This window comes from Bos javanicus, chromosome 15, assembly GCF_032452875.1.
Source record: "Bos javanicus breed banteng chromosome 15, ARS-OSU_banteng_1.0, whole genome shotgun sequence".
Classification (NCBI taxonomy): domain Eukaryota; kingdom Metazoa; phylum Chordata; class Mammalia; order Artiodactyla; family Bovidae; genus Bos; species Bos javanicus.
The window spans coordinates 77,815,763-77,832,081 of record NC_083882.1 but is presented as its reverse complement, the minus strand read 5'-3'; the positions used below and the strand labels follow the sequence as shown (position 1 = coordinate 77,832,081).

Below are 16,319 nucleotides of genomic sequence, written 5' to 3'. Positions count from 1 at the left end.
CATTGTGGCTCATTCTCTCAACTCCTTTAGGTCCTTTCTCAGTGGGTGATCTGACCACTTTTTAAAATCATAACGCACACCACCCCTCCCCCCATTCACTGTACCCTTTCTGTGTTTTCTTTTTCTCCGCTTATGGCATTCTGTTTACTTTGTTAACTGTCTGCTTCTCCCTTCCTGTCAATGGAATGTTAAGTTCCAGGAGGACAAGACTGTTTTCACTTGTATTTTCTGCTGTATCTCTCGCATTTAGAATTGTGCATAGCGCAGGAAAGTTACCGATTGTTGCTTTTGGAAAGAATGAAGTGCTGCTTCTGAGCAGCAACATGGGTTCCCATTTATGAATGGCAAAAATTTCCCCTTGGAATATAAAACTGCTGTTGCTATTGATCCAGTAATGATTCAGAATATTTTAGTTAGGAGAGATCTATGGAAAAGGTACACCCTAAGACTTCCTTGGTATAGAAAGCTCACCCATTATAAATTCCTTGTTCACGGTTGCATGCTCTTGTCTTTGGGTTTCGCCAGGTATGGTCACGGGGTGCCTTGGTATCACTGGCCTGTTTTCCATCTTGCAGGGGTGGTGTCAGTCGTGGAGCTGAAACAAAGCTCAGTGATGCAGCGCCTGCTCATAGGCTGGATGCCCACAGCTATCAGGTGAGTGGTCTCTAGCCGGTGAATCAGAGGGCCCAAGAGTGTGAGCTTTTGCCCTGGTCAGCGGCAATTAATGCTTCCAGTCTGACTCCAAGACAAATAAACGTTATGCTGAAAAGAAGAAGGGTCTACACAACACTGCATTCTGTCTATAGTAACCGGACATAAGCCAGATAGAAAGTGTGCTGCCACAGCCCAGCCTGGAAACTTTTGCTCCTTCCGTTAAGATTGTACATTTAAAATTTTATTTAGTCTCTTAAATTGCAAACTCTAAGGATCGGGTAATTGGCACCAGTAAAACGCTAATGCTCAGCCTTCCGTTTTCAGAGGTGACCAGGGGCCTTCAGATCGTCCCCTGAGCCTTGCTGTGCATTGTGTCGAGCACAATGCCTTCATCTTTGCTCTCTGTCAAGATCATAAACTACGAATGTGGTCTTACAAGGTAAATGCTACACTGATAGTTACTGTAAGTTAAAATAGGATTGCGAATTGTAGAGAAATTGAAATAAGTCTTGTTTCCTCTCGTAAAGATGATCAGATCTCTTACTTTGGAAATGATGGGCCATTTCCAGATTCAGACAGTTTCATTTAATTTTATTTTCCATACACTTCTCCCCTAAATTTTTGTATTTTTATTTTGGAAAATTAAGTCCTACAGAAACGTTGAAGTGATACCAAGTATACTCTTCAGTTCAGGACAGATGTGGTTTTGAAATGCAAGTTGAGAGGCTTCTGCCGGTGGTCCAGTGTTTAAGATTCTGTGCTCCCAGTGCAGGGGGTGCGTGTTTGATCCCAGTGCAGGGGTTGGGGAACTAGGGTCCCACATGCCACACAGTGTGGCCAAAACCTTTTTTTTAAGATAAAAACTTTAAAAAATAAAATGCAAGTTGGTAAAATAGTGTTCAACCTTTGAATATGAAACAGCTACTGATTTTATCTATCAGACCAAAGAAATGTTTTCATCTCAACCCTTTAAAAAAAAAAAAAAAACCTGTAGGGCCCTTCAGCAGATAAATTACATACGGTGCTAGATGTGATGGATATGCATTCTTTAAAAAGGGAAGGAGTTTTTTTTCTATCTTGAATGTTCTTTAATACCACTTACTAAATCTTTTCTTGACAGGACCAAATGTGCCTGATGGTGGCTGACATGCTGGAGTTTGTCCCCGTAAATAAAGATCTCCGGCTCACTGCTGGGACTGGACACAAATTGCGACTTGCTTATTCCCCTTCCATGGGACTCTACCTGGGGGTATACCTGCATGCACCAAAGCGAGGACAGGTATGAGACAGATAAGACACGTATGGAGTTATTCTATGTGTACTGGCGTGGAGCAGTAGCTGCAGACTCGAGTCTCTTCAGCTCTTCACATCAGCCTCTAGATGTATCTTGCATTGTTTCCACACAAAAAAATGTTTCCACTTTTTGTGCTACTATGTGAATTGAAAGATTTTAAAGGAAAATTCAGGATGAAAGGAAGTAGAGAGTTTAGAGGAACGTGGAAGGAAAGTGAAGTGAAAGGCGCTCAGTCGTGTCTGACTCTTTGCAACCCCGTGGACTGTACAGTCCATGGAAGTCTCTAGGCCAGAATACTAGAGTGGATAGCCTTTCCCTTCTCCAGGGATCTTCCCAACACAGGGAACTAACTCAGGTCTCCCACATGGCAGGCGGATTCTCTACCAGCTGAGCCACAAGGGAAGTCCATGGAAGCAAAGGTTAACCAAAACCAAACAAGAAAGAGCTAGTTTGAAAGTCTGAGTGAAGAAAATGGAGTTGTGAACGGGATGTAGGTGTTGTTAAGTAGTGCAGTAGAAGTTAATTTTGCGAAATAATTTTGCTCATTATTCAAACATTAACTGTTACATGCCGATGAGGTATTCAGGATACAATACAGTGGTATAATGGTCATCTGAGAAGGCCTTACAAATAGCTGAGAAGAGAAGAGAAGCTAAAGGCAAAGGAGAAAAGGAAAGATACAACCATTTGAATGCAGAGTTCCAAAGAATAGCAAGGAGAGATATAAGAAAGCTTTCTTCAGTGATCAATGCAAAGAAATAGAGGAAAACGATAGAATAGGGAAGATGAGAGATCTCTTCAGGAAGATTAGACATACCAAGGGAGCATTTCATGCAAACATGGGCACATTAATGGACAGAAACTGTATGGACCTAACAGAAGCAGAAGATATTAAGAAAAGCTGGCAAGAATACACAGAAGAACTGTACAAAAAAGATCTTCATGACCCAGATAATCACAAGGGTGTGATCACTCCCTAGAGCCAGACATCCTGGAATGCAAAGTCAAATGGGCCTTAGGAAGCATCACTATAAACAAAGCTAGTGGAGGTGTTGAAATAGCTGAGCTATTTCAAATCATAAAAGATGACGATGTGAAAGTGCTGCACTCAATATGCCAGCAAATTTGGAAAACTCAGCAGTGGCCATAGGACTGGAAAAAGTCGGTTTTGGTTCCAATCCCTAAGAAAGGCAATGCCAAAGAATGCTCAAACTACCACACAATTGCATTCATCTCACACGCTAGTAAAGTAATGCTGAAAATTCTCCAAGCCAGGCTTCAGCAGTACATGAACCATGAAATTCCAGATGTTCAGGCTGGTTTTAAAAAAGGCAGAGGAACCAGAGATCAAATTGCCAGCATCCATTGGTTCATAGAAAAAGCAAGAGAGTTCCAAAAAAACGTCTACTTCTGCTTTATTGACTATACTGAAGCCTTTGACTGTGTGGATCACAACAGACTGTGGAAAATTCTTTAAAAGATGGGAATACCAGACCACCTTACCTGCCTCCTAAGAGATCTGTATGCAGGTCAAGAAACAACAGTTAGAACTGGACATGGAACAACAGTTTCATTTGGAACTGGTCCAAATGAACCAAATCGGGAAAGGAGTACGTCAAGGCTGTATATTGTCACCCTGCTTATTTAACTTATATGCAGAGTACATCATGAGAAACACTGGGCTGGATGAAGCCCAAGCTGGAATCAGGATTGCTGGGAGAAATATCAGTAACCTCAGATGTGCAGATGACACCACCCTTATGGCAGAGAGCAAGAACTAAGCCCTATGGCACAGCCAGATAAATAGATTGTTGGATATTGTGTTTGGCACAGTGCCGGGCCCTTTATGTACATTAACAGCAAATGCTTGGACTGTGTGCTTCCTCTGGACTCACACACCACACATACCATCCATTTAATCCTAGTGGCATCCCAGCGAGGTCGGGTTTGTCGTCCTCCCTCCACTGGAGCTCTGATTCCCCATGCTGGGTGCTGATCTGTCTGGGTCCCCTCCTCACTACCGTTGGGCTCTGGGGTCCCAGACCATCAGCAAACTCCAGGAGACAGTGAAGGACAGAGAAGCCCAGCGTGCTGCAGTCCATGAGTCAGGCACGACTGAGCGACTAAACAAGAGCGATCCCTCTCCAGGGTGCCCTTTCATGTGGATGCCCTCCGCACCCCCTCGGCACTGACACTGCACTGGTCCACCCCCGTGCAGTGGACGCCCTCCTCGCCTCCTTGGGCTCTAGTCTCCAGCGTGGGCTGTCTCTCTGTGTGAACCCTCCTCGCCCTATGTGAGTTTCCACCCTGCCCCAGGCCTTCCACATAGGTGGACGCCCCCTCTCCCTGCTCATGCTCATTGCCCGAAGCCAGGCTGCTGCCTGATACGGAGACTCTTCTTAGCCCCTTGGGTTCTTTTTTTGTTTCATTTTTTACCTTTTTGGCCAAGCTGCCTCACGAGCAGAATCTTAGTTCCTTGACCAGGGATCAAACCCATGCCTCCTGCATTGGAAGCTCAGAGTCTCAACCACTGGACCACAAGAGAAGTCATTAGTCCTTGAGTTCTTGATTCATGCCACCCTCTCCCTGGGCTCAGAAATTTGTTAGAATGGCCCACAGAACTCAGGGCAACACTCGCAGTTACTGCTTTATTATACAATAAATGCTGAAGACGTAGGTAGGGCAAGGTCCAGAAGGGTCTCGAGGCATTGAGGCGCACCACCGTCCCGGCACATGGATGTGTTCCCCAGCCTGGGCGCTCCCCACATCCCATAGGGATAGGGGGTTTTAAGGAGGCTTCATCACATAGGCATGATGGATTATTAAGCCAGTGGCCTTTCTTCCCTTTCTAGAAAATAGGGGTCTGGGCTGAAAGTTGCAAGATTCTATTCAGGCTTCCTCTTTCTGGTGACCAGTTGCCATCCTGAAGCTATCCAGGAGTCAGCTCTTGGAGCAAAAGGTGTTCCTGTCACTCAGGAAATGCACAGGGATTTAGGAGTCTGTGCCAGGAACCAGGGTCAAAGACCAGCTACTATAACAAAAGATGCTCCTAGCACCTCTGTCAACACTCAGAAGATTGCAGGTGTTTTAGGAGCTCCGTGTCAGGAGCCAGAGACCGACATGTATGTTCATTGCTACTTTGCAGACTCTGATAGCGATTTGTTAACTCTAGATCATACTGAAAAGCATCGCCATCTTAGCAGTATTAAGGTTTCTGCTTCATCAACATGGGATGCTTTTCCATTTAATGTTTTATAGTTTTCATGATACAGGTTTTGTAGGGGTTTTTTAATCAACTTATTCCTATGTATTTTATTTCTTTTGATACTATTGTAAGTGAAGTTATCTTCATTTCAGGTTCCTCATTGCAGGTTTATAGAAATATAATTCACTTTTTTATATTGATTTTATATATACTGAACTCTTTTTAGTTCTAGTAGTGTTATAGTGGAATCCTTGGGACTTCCTATTTATAGGACGGCAACATCTGCAAATAAAGATAGTTTTATTACTTCCTTTCCAATTTATGTGCCTTTTCTTTTTTTGTCTTAATTTCCTTGAACAGATCCTCCAGTATAGTGTTGGATAGAAGTGACAAGAGTTGACAGCCTTGTCTTATTCCCAGTTTAAGAGAGAAAGCTTCGGGTGTTTCACCACTGAGTATGATGTTAGCTGTGTATTTTTTGTGTTGAGGAAGTTCCTGTCTATTCCTAGCTTGTTGAATTTTTATCATGAAAGAGTATTCAGGTTGGTGCCACTGTGACATTGGGAGATCAGTAATGTCACCCACTGTTGCTTTTTTGCATAATCAGTGCAAATATTAACACGATGAAAAGGGCAAATGATGTAGAATTACTGTGAAGAGTTTTGACCTCACTGACCCCCTGAGATTAGTCTCGGGGACCTCCAGGTGTCTGTGGACCACATTTTGAGACTCTCTGCTCTAAAGATCACACGAGATTGGATGTGTTGTTCTAGGGTTAGGGTCAAAGTGAGCAGAGCTACTACCGCCTTTGGTTTAAGCATTAAGGTTCTATTAATGAAGCCTAAAATCAGATACACTTCATTTTTAGCAGCCATGTAATGCTGGTGTGCCTGTTCAGAGTATAATGAAGTTGAGGTCTTTTTTTTTTTTCTTTTTCTAAACAAAAACTGCTCTTCAGAATGTTTTTTTCTCCCTAACCTGCACATTTGAAGTTTGGTGTTGTTTTTTACAGACTTATTTGTTGGTTGCGGTGGGTCTTTGTTGCTGCACAACAGCTTTCTTTTAGCTGGGGTGAGTTGGGGCCGTTCTTGGTTCGGATGCGTGGGCTTCTTGTGGCGATGGCGTCTCTTGTCGTGGAGCACAGTCGCCGTTGATCGGAGGCCTCTAGGATCTTCCTGGACCAGGGATCGAACCAGTGTCCCTTGCATTGCAAAGCAGATTCTTAACCACTGGACCACCAAGGAAGCCCTGTTTGGTCTTTTTAATCTCTGTGGTAGTTTACATCCATTCCTGGTAGTTTCATTTGTTTCTTCTTGGTTTTCTTTTGGTTCTTTGGACACTAATTCTGTTAAGTGCATTAATTTAATCATTCTCAGCATCATGTCCTCGGTGTTATATTATGCCATATGTATTTCCATCTGGGCTTCCTTGGGCTCAATGGTTAAGAATCCACCTGCAATGTAGGAGACATGGGTTTGATCCTTGGGTTTGGAAGATCCCCTGGAGGAAAAAATGGCAACCCACTCCAGTATTCTTGCCTGGGAAATGCCATGGACAGAGGAGCCTGGTGGATTATAGTCCATGGGGTCGAAAAAGAGTCAGACAGGACTTAGCCACTACATAATAACAATAATAGTTTCCATCTAGGACACTAATGAAAATCTCAAACAGAAGTGCCTTAGACCTGTGATGTGGTCTGTGGAATGGTCCTGGGCCACAAACTGTTACTAGTTTGCAGTAAAATAAATATAGAAACTGAGAGAACAGAAGCATAAGTGATTTGACGTTGCCACAGACATTCATGGTTTCTGTATGTCATGAAAGTGTCTTTCTGAGGGACTCTGTAGCGGCCCAGCGATTTAAGACGCCACGGTTCCCCTGCGGAGCGTGCAGGTTCACTCCCCGCTCGGGGGATTAGGATTCCCACATGCCACCCAGTGGAGCACACCCCCCCCCCTCCCCCGCCAAAAAAAAGAATATTAGTCTGGAGCAGGTTAAAAAATGAAAGAAAAAAAAAAGCGTTCCTTTACCACAGGTGGTTTGAGAAGCGCTGCACTAGACCAGCATCCTTCCAACTTTTTGGCTGGAAGATACAACAAATAGTTTACGTTGCCATCTGGACACCCTTATGTGGCAATAGACATGTAACAGAAAACGGTTTTCATGAAAGTGTTCACCATGGGTGATCAGCCGATAAACTCTTAATCTTTTTTTTTCTCTTAAATGCTGGATGAGACCTACTAAGTTGATTCATGTCTCAGTAGTGCTTTGGGATATGTAGCTTGTGAAATGTAGCTGGAGGCGGGAATGAATGTGACCACTACATATTTTTCTCATGCTTCGTACCAGTCTATTTTTCTCTCAAAGGGAATCACTGTATTTTTTTTAAAGCTTCTTGTGAACAGTTGCTTATGTTACCAGGATAGAATCTTCATGGCTCTTATTAGTTTATCGTATATTTTCTTTGTAAAAAAATTATTTAAAATAATGTTCATTAAATATTATTTTTGAGTTTGACATCTTTTTTGTTTTGGCAGTAGAGTTAAATATGAAACATGAATTATTTTGTAGGTTTTTGTTTGTAGTGAGGATTGACTTGAGTTGATTTTTATCATGTGTATGTTTTAAATTATTTTTGGTAAAAGCATTAAAAATAGGTTTCTGACCGTAGATTCCACTTCATACCCAAGGATAGCTACCATGGCAGGGGGAAATAGTAAATATCAAGTGTTAGGAGGATGTGGAGACATTGGAACCCTTTTGCATTACCGGTGGGGATGTAAAATGCTACAGCCACTATGGGGTACAGCTTGGCAACTCTTCAATTTCCGTATGATCAAGCAATTCCTCTTCTGGATATATACCCAAAAGAATTCAAAGTAGGGTCTTGATATTTGTACACCCACATTATTAGCAACAATATTCCCAATAGCCATAAAATGGAAGCAACCTAAGTCTCCATCGATGACTGAGTGGATGAACAAGATGTGGTGTTTACATAAAACGGAATATGATTCAACTTTAAGAGGAAAGAAATTGACACATGCTGCAGCGTGGGTAAACCTTGAGGATATTGTCCTAAGTGAAAACACAGACCCTAAAAGACAGGTACCATTATGTCGAGGAGTCGAGATCCTAGAGATAGATAGGATGCTGGTTGCCCAGAGCTGGGCAGTGGGAGGGGTGGGGGGGAATGGGGGATTTAACAAATACAGGGTTTCTGTTTTGAAAAACAAAAAAAAGTTTTGGAGATTGGTTGCACAAGTATAAATGTACTTAATACTACTAAGCTGCACAGTTAAAAATAGTTAAGAAGTGCTACTTATATTTTATCACACATATTTTTTAAAAATAAGTTTTTGAATGCTAATAAGTCTTGCTTGCTTAGAAAAATGGCATCTTGGTTATTTCAAGTATTAACTTAGCAACTTGTTTTTTATCAGTTCTGCGTTTTCCAGTTGGTGAGCGCCGAGAATAACCGCTATAGCCTAGATCACATCTCCTCACTGTTCACTTCTCAGGTAGGTTGAATCATGCTTTGCATATCACACAAGTACAGGAAAGAAGTACTGGCTAACTTACCTGTTGTGATGGGATTATAATCTTAAAGTGGAATATTTAATGAAACTTCGTCCAAACGAAATTTGATTTGGGTTTCACCCGGTTCACACGGCACCATCTTCAGTTTTCATGTTTTTACGTCTCCTGCTTATAAGTGTAACTCACCATAAAGTAGTACCTTTTCGGTCTTATTTTAACCTCTTTTTGTTTGTTTCCTCCCTACATTTCTTTCCAGGAGACACTGATTGACTTTGCCTTAACCTCCACGGATATCTGGGCCCTGTGGCACGACGCTGAGAACCAGACAGCTGTGAAATACATCAACTTTGAACAGTAGGGGTCCCTCTCCTCTGTCCTCCTGCCTTGCCCCAGGCAGAGTCACACTCAGAAAAGAAGGGAGCTCCTTGTGTAGGACAAAAGTCAAATGTGTGCATTTAAAGGATTCAACCCTGGGTTTGCCTGTTTTCTGACATACCTTCTGTTTCATTTTGCATTCTTACCTTAACGGTTTTAGGACAAAAAAAGGATTCTTAGAGTTGGAATGACACAAAAAAATATGCATATATACCATATTTATTGGGAGAGACAGCACATATCCAAAATACTTCTTTTTTTGTTTGTTTTTCAAACAAGCTCTGGGTGGTTTTATTAAAAGTCGTACATGATTGACTTTTTACCACCCTGTTCTGGCACAACCCATTCCCCTGCACCCGTGACAGCCAGTGTACAAGTTCTCGTATTTTCCACGTGCTCTGCCAGTTCCGTGTTAATACTCGTATAGCGATGGAGGCCTGTTCGAGCTAATATGGCCTAATACTGTACTTCACATTTCCCCGAGGCTGGGTGCTTGGCAAGGATGGCCAGTTTCGCTTTGCCTTGTCTGATCGTTTTCAGCGTTTGCTCGTACCCCAGCACCTACTTTCCACTTTTCATGACGGGTTGGAGCCTAGAGTTGAGCAACTCCAGCGACTTTTTCATGTTCGTGGTCTTCCTGCCTTACAGGCAGGATGCCCCCAGCCAAGGGCAGCCTCCAGGAAGGCTGGGGAGCGAGAAAAGTCCCCAATACTTGTAATCTGCACATTTCCTTTGTTTTTAAGCAAAGGCCGTTTCTGATACCTACAACTTCCAAGAGTCACTGCAGCGCCTTTGAAGTCTCAGTGTCCTCACCCTAAGATAAAAAGTAGATTCTACAACAGTGCTTCTCAAACTTTGTTTTTTAAACAGGAAACCCTTTTTTTTCCCCCTCTGAAGATAATGAACTCCAGTATATATAACAAAACCAGTATTTTATGAATATAAAATTATAACACAATTTAACATGTTGATAATCTCTAATATTAGATATGTTTGGTATATCTGTTATTTTTATTTACATGATATTCATTTTAAGATTTTTAACAGTTACAAAACACATTTAAGAACCAGTTTTGAGTCAGACACTTGTGTAATTCCTGAAGCATCTGAAGGATTCCCTGGATCCTATTTTGATGCTCCTGGAACTACAGTTGACCCTTGAACAGCATGGATTTTGAACTGTGGGGTCCACTCAATACATCGATTTTTTTCATAGTACTTACTGTTGGATCTACAGTTGCTTGAATAAGCTATACCTGGGTTTTTGGGGGTCAGCACCTGTAAATCCCCCATGTTGTTCAAGAGTCAACTATAAAGTAATTGTACCCGAGGGGTCCCTCCTGAAACCCATATTCTAGATAAGGATTCTAGGAGTGGTTGCCCCCAGGTTGACCCTGAACCACACCTCAGAAAATAGAGCGTACTCCTCATAGATGGCATTCAGGCAGAGTGGGTTAAGAAAGCAAAGAATCCAGTGTCGGGTGAGTTTGAAATCTGGTTCTCCAACTTACTAGCTGTGAGATACCCTAAACCTCACTTTCGACATCTTAAAATGAGGGCAGTGTATCCTTCCAAGAATTATCATAAGGTATAAATGAAGTGTGGGATTCCCTGGTAGCTCAGCTGATAAAGAATTCGCCTTCAATGCAGGAGACCCCAGTTTGACCTGAGTTGGGAACGTCCCCTGGGGAAGGGATAGGCTACCCACTCCAGTATTCTTGGACATCCCTGGTGGCTCAGATGGTAAAGAATCCACCTGCAATGCCAGAGACCTGGGTTCAATCCCTGGGTTGGGAAGATCCCCTGGAGAAGGGAAAGGCTACCCTCTCCAGTATCCTGGCCTGAAGAATCCCCATGGACAGAGGAGCCTGGCAGGCTACAGTTCATGGGGTCACAAAGAGTTGGACACGACTGAGCGACTAAGCACATACATGAGGTATATCCAGAATTACCCCTGCAGAAGGTGTAGCATATGCTAAGTGTAGAATGAAAGTTAGCTATTATTTGTAGATTTGTGTTTAGAGTTTTAATTCAGGAAGATGCCTATTAAGAGAAGTAAGAACACCTCTATAATCCAGACTCTGCTATGAATATGTTTCTCTTTTTGGAAACTATTTTAAATAGAATTGATCTAGGACTTCCTGGTGGTCCAGTGGTTAAGATTTCATGCTGTCATTGCAGGGTGCGTGGGTTCATCCCTGGTCAGGGAAATTACACATGTTGCCTGCTGCAGCCAGAAAAAAATAGAATTGATCAAGCAGTAGTTGCAGAGCTCAGCAGCGGGACCCTTCCTGCCCACATACTGCTAACCGCGTAAGCTTCATTTTTATTCATCATCTTTACGTAGACTGATGGACTTTTTTCTCTCTCTAGTAATGTTGCAGGTCAGTGGAGTCCAGTTTTTATGCAGCCTCTGCCAGAGGAAGAAATCGTCATCAGAGATGATCAAGACCCCAGAGTAAGCAACACTGAAGTTTTATATAAGGAGATGATTTACCCTGATCATCAGTTTGAGAAGAACCAGTTGTATTAGCAGAACTCTTTAAGCTGCAGATGAAAGAAACCCACCTCAAACTGCCTTAAGCTGAACATACTGGCTTGTGCTGCTGAGAAGTTCAGAGTTACCTGGTTTCAGCCATGGCTGGAATAATGCCTTTAGGGCTTCATCTCTCCTTTGTCTCTATTCTGCTTCCCTCCTTTTTGGGTTTATTGTTGGGCAGAGCGCTTCTGTTCTAGGTCATGGAGTTGACCCTGGCCTGGCATGGTCATTCTGATCAGAAGGAATAGAATATTCTGGCTTGGCATGAGAAACATGTCCAGCCTGGACCTTCTTATTGTGGAGGGTGAAGTTCAGTTGGGTGTGGGTGTAGGAGGAGTGATTCTTCAGAGAAAGATAAGGGGTTTGTTAGTAAAAGAAAGGGAAATGGATTCTGGGCAGGCACAGACCATGGGTGTCCACTATACTAACCGTGTGAATAGATGCATAAAAACTAGAAACAAAATAAATTCTGATAGAGGTATATGCTATGAAGAACACAACTTTAAAAGGCAATGCAGTAGAGAACAAAACAGGCCAGGCTCCCTGTTTTTCAGGGACATCCTCAAGGTAAACGAAAAAACTTGATTCTTTACTGTTAAAATGAACTTAAAGATTATGGGCTCTGGGTCTGAGACATTAACTCTTTGTAAGATTGGGAAACCCATTTTGAGTATCTGAAATTGAATATTGCTCTATTTTTAATCCAAAGAGTTTATTGGCATTTAACTTTGATCTAGAAGTCAAAATCACATGCTGATTTTTAAAAGTTCTTGTTTTTCTCCATTTTGGTCATTTTATAAATGTCCCTCAGAACCTCAGTGGAAGGAAGGAAATTTGAATGAAGGTCAACCAAATTTGCTGCTTATTGGCAAATCTGGTTTATAAAATTTGATCAAAATAATTAGACAATATGAGACTTTCCATTTTGTTCTCCCTACTTCATGTCCCCACTTGTTAGAGCTTATTGCAGTTTCGCTTGTTTGTTTTTTATGTATATAATGCCTGTTCTTATTGGTTCCTTTCCTTTTTATATGTGAACCATAAATGAGGCCTTTTGTGGATGGTGTAGAAACCAGCTTAGTTTAATTGTTCTCTTACTGGTGTTTATGACTAATAACCTAGATAAGAACTCTTCCCTTTTAAGATTGGCGTTTGACAAGCTGACCCACTGAAGTGCTCCGAAGGAACACAGCATTCTCAGTGTAGTACATCCAGTTGGTTCAGAATGCTAGAGGCTTCGCTCAGTGTGAAAATATATGACTGCTCCGCCCCTCTGCTCTGTGCAGAGGGCAGAATTTCTACATTCACATAGTAGAAATGCAGACTTTGGTTTTAATGTGTTGGATTCCTCATTCAAATTTTTCCAAATTTTATCTTTTTTAGAATGATGCTAATTCTTGCTTCCATGTTCTAACAGGAGATGTATTTGCAGAGTCTTTTTACACCAGGGCGATTCATTAATGCAGCTTTATGTAAAGCTTTACAGGTCAGTGAAAAAATATTTCGTGTTGATCTAAGACTCTCCTATTGCGATCATTATGTAGTTAATGATTACTGTTAATTTTTGTTGTTTTGCACGTACTAACCCCAACATAGTTTTGCGATCGTACATACAGGCGTTTATAAATACTGTTGTAATTTTTTTTACTGTTCTTTCCGTAAGAATACCAAGAGTCCCAGTGTGGAGAGAGGATTGAGGGCACTTTCCCACTGATAGTAAAGAAGAAACTTGTACCGTTGTAAAAACATACCTACTACACTGTATATACTCTCTATACTAGAAAGAAATTTTAAATGTTTTCTTGGATAGGTTTGCTGGTACAGTTTTTTACCCTTTTGTTAGTACAGCAAAGGTCTGACTTGGTTCGGGTTTAAGAAAACTCTTAAAAAAAAAAAATCTAAGCTTCAAAGTTATAGGGTATAAGAGATGCAAGTCACTTAGACTTCATTAAATTGCCACTTAGCTTCATGAATTTGAAATAATCACTCATAGAATTAAAAAATCCCTTAGAATCTCCTGATTTGACCTCCCACACAAAGCAGAAATACCTTCTGAGGCTTCTCTGACAGATAGCTAGTCAGCTTCTAATTGTCTCTGCCTCCAGTGACAAGTATCTCAGCTCCTCCTGTGTGACTTATCATTCAGAACTGTGCCATCTGAAAGTTTATCCCAGGGTATTCCCTGGCAGTCCTGTGGTTAGGACTCGACACCTTCACTCTGGGGGCCCAGGTTCAGTCCCTGTTTGGGGAACTAAAATCCCACAAGCCACGTGGTACAGCCAAAGAAAAGTCCATCCTGGTATTAGATCAGATTTAATCCTGCATCATTTAGGTGGCATCTTTCTTTGTGAACTTCACAGAACATGGCTCTTTTCTATAAAGCAGCTCGTCAAGTATTTTAAGCATTTTCCGTGTTATCTTTCTCCAGGCTCAGTACACCCAGTCCCTTAACTTGCTCCCAGGTGATGTGGTTTCCAGATCCTTGACTTTTCTTCTGGGTACATTCTTGAATATCTGGCTGTTCTGTGTTTTCTTTTTTCTAATAAAACTCCAGGATGACACAATCACTTACTTCTAAGGCATTATTTCTTTCATCTCATCAGCACTTCCTGTTAATGGTAATCAGTGTACGATTTCTCATGGTGTCTCTTGCAGACTGAGATCCTGAATAATTAGTAAGGCACCGATCACAAGCTTTACTTTAGGAGAGTCTTTCCCAGTAGAGTGACCTACCTCCAGCACTACTCTCGCTCACCTTTGTGCCTGTCAGGATGTATATATTTGGCATCATCTTCCTTCCAGCTGAACAGTAGATGTTATGTTTCCTTTTGTTTTTTGTAATGACCCAAATGTACCCTATTATAATTCTTGCAGGCTCATGAGTTTTTATAGTTTATCCTGGACTATATAAACTATTTCAACTTGCTGTGATCTCACAATTAGAAATTATTTGCACAATGTTAAGAGTAAATGTGTTATTTCAGGCATGTCCAGCGTCTATTGTATTGTTATATATTGCCTCAGCGTCTTCTGGAGTATTTTTCATTTAGTTTTTAGTATTATGTGGCACTCTAAAGTGTCTCTTTGTGTCTCTTTTCAGATTTTCTGTCGAGGAACTGAGAGGAATTTAGATCTTTCCTGGATGGAACTAAAGAAAGAAGTTACTTTAGCTGTTGAAAGTGAGGTGAGGTTTGATTAAAGAAAGAAAGACAATTTCTTTCATCTCACTGTGGGGCAGATTGGTACCAAGAAATTGTTCAAATTGTTCATTGGACCTTGTTGCTAAGAAATATAAAATTCTAGACCTTTTAATTAAAGAATTAGATACATATTTACGGAGGCTATGGCATATATACTTTCCTATAGTTTAAGGAATATTCACTTCCCTATAGTTTAATAAAATGATATTAAACATTTATGTTTGGTGGAAGAAAATATCCCAAATGGTATCAAGAGTTTCTTTTTTCTTTTTTTTGTCTTTGCCAGCTCCAAGGAAGTGTAACCGAGTATGAATTCTCCCAGGAGGAGTTCCGAAGTTTACAGCAGGAATTCTGGTGCAAGTTCTATGCCTGCTGTCTTCAGTATCAGGAAGCCCTTTCCCATCCTCTTGCCCTGCATTTGAATCCACACACAAGCATGGTGTGCCTGTTGAAGAAAGTAAGAGAGCAGAAACACACGGAAGAACTCCTGTGGGCTGTTCAGTGGGTCTTTCAGAGTGCAGTGTCTGTTGTATACTGGAGTTAGCTTTTAGGACTTTGGTGGGTTTTCTCTTGAGGGGGGGAGGGCAACCTCAGAATTATGGTTAATTTGTGTTTAAATAGTCTTCTGCACTATTTACACTTTTCTGCATCTTGTTCACCTGTTACATTGAAGTGATTCCTAATTTGAAAGTTATGAGAATAGCACAAAGCACTTCTAAATCCCCTTCACCCAGATTCACCATTTATTAACTTTCATTTGCTTTTCCTCTTGAGCCACTTGAGAGTTAGTTGTAAATATCATGCCCCTTGGTCCTGACACATTTTAGCGTGTACCTAAGCACAGCAGCATTCTTTCATAACTGCAGCACAATTTAAAGATCAGGCAGTTTGATATTGGTTTATATTCAGATTTTACTAGTTGTGCCTAGAATTTTTCTTCCTTGATCTAGGATCCAATTCAAGGTCTTGCATATATTGAGTTGTCATGTTTCTTTACTTAATCTCCAACTGTTGTCAGCCTTTCTCTGTCTTTCATGACACTAACTTTTTAAACTACTTATTTATTTGGCTGCATCTGGTCTTAGGTGCGTCCTGTGGGGTCTCCGTTGCCGCGTGCGTACTCCCTAGTTGTGGTGAGAAGGCTTAGTTGCTCCGGGCCATGTGGGACTTAGTTCCCCGGCCAGGAATCAAGCCCTTGTGCCCTGCATTGCAAGGCAGATTCTTAAGGAAGTCCTGACGTTGATCCTCTTTGAAGGTTACACCTGTTATTTGGTAGAGTGTCCTTCAGTTTGGATTTGTCTGGGGTCTCCTCATGATAAGATTCAGGTCTCAACTATTCTATACCTTTAAACACTGAAAAAAATAATATATTTTTTATATTTTCAGGGGTACCTGTCTTTCCTTGTGCCTTCCTCATTAGTGGATCATTTGTATCTCCTCCCTGATGAGAATCTTCTGACAGAGGATGAGACAACCATATCTGATGGTAAGAGTGATTATTATGTCCACATC

At 41.5% G+C, this 16,319-nt stretch overlaps 1 protein-coding gene across 1 annotated transcript in view; it reads left to right on the top strand.

The window, feature by feature from the left end:
* The window catches only part of NUP160 (nucleoporin 160), a 43,427-nt gene that overhangs the window by 6,972 nt on the left and 20,136 nt on the right, over nt 1–16,319 (top strand). Inside the window, exons 5-14 of the mRNA XM_061381491.1 lie at nt 576–654; nt 979–1,093; nt 1,775–1,933; nt 8,597–8,674; nt 8,950–9,047; nt 11,442–11,526; nt 13,025–13,093; nt 14,708–14,791; nt 15,094–15,264; nt 16,194–16,293. Coding sequence (XP_061237475.1) covers nt 576–654; nt 979–1,093; nt 1,775–1,933; nt 8,597–8,674; nt 8,950–9,047; nt 11,442–11,526; nt 13,025–13,093; nt 14,708–14,791; nt 15,094–15,264; nt 16,194–16,293 — 1,038 coding nt within the window. The remainder of the gene's footprint in view (nt 1–575; nt 655–978; nt 1,094–1,774; nt 1,934–8,596; nt 8,675–8,949; nt 9,048–11,441; nt 11,527–13,024; nt 13,094–14,707; nt 14,792–15,093; nt 15,265–16,193; nt 16,294–16,319) is intronic.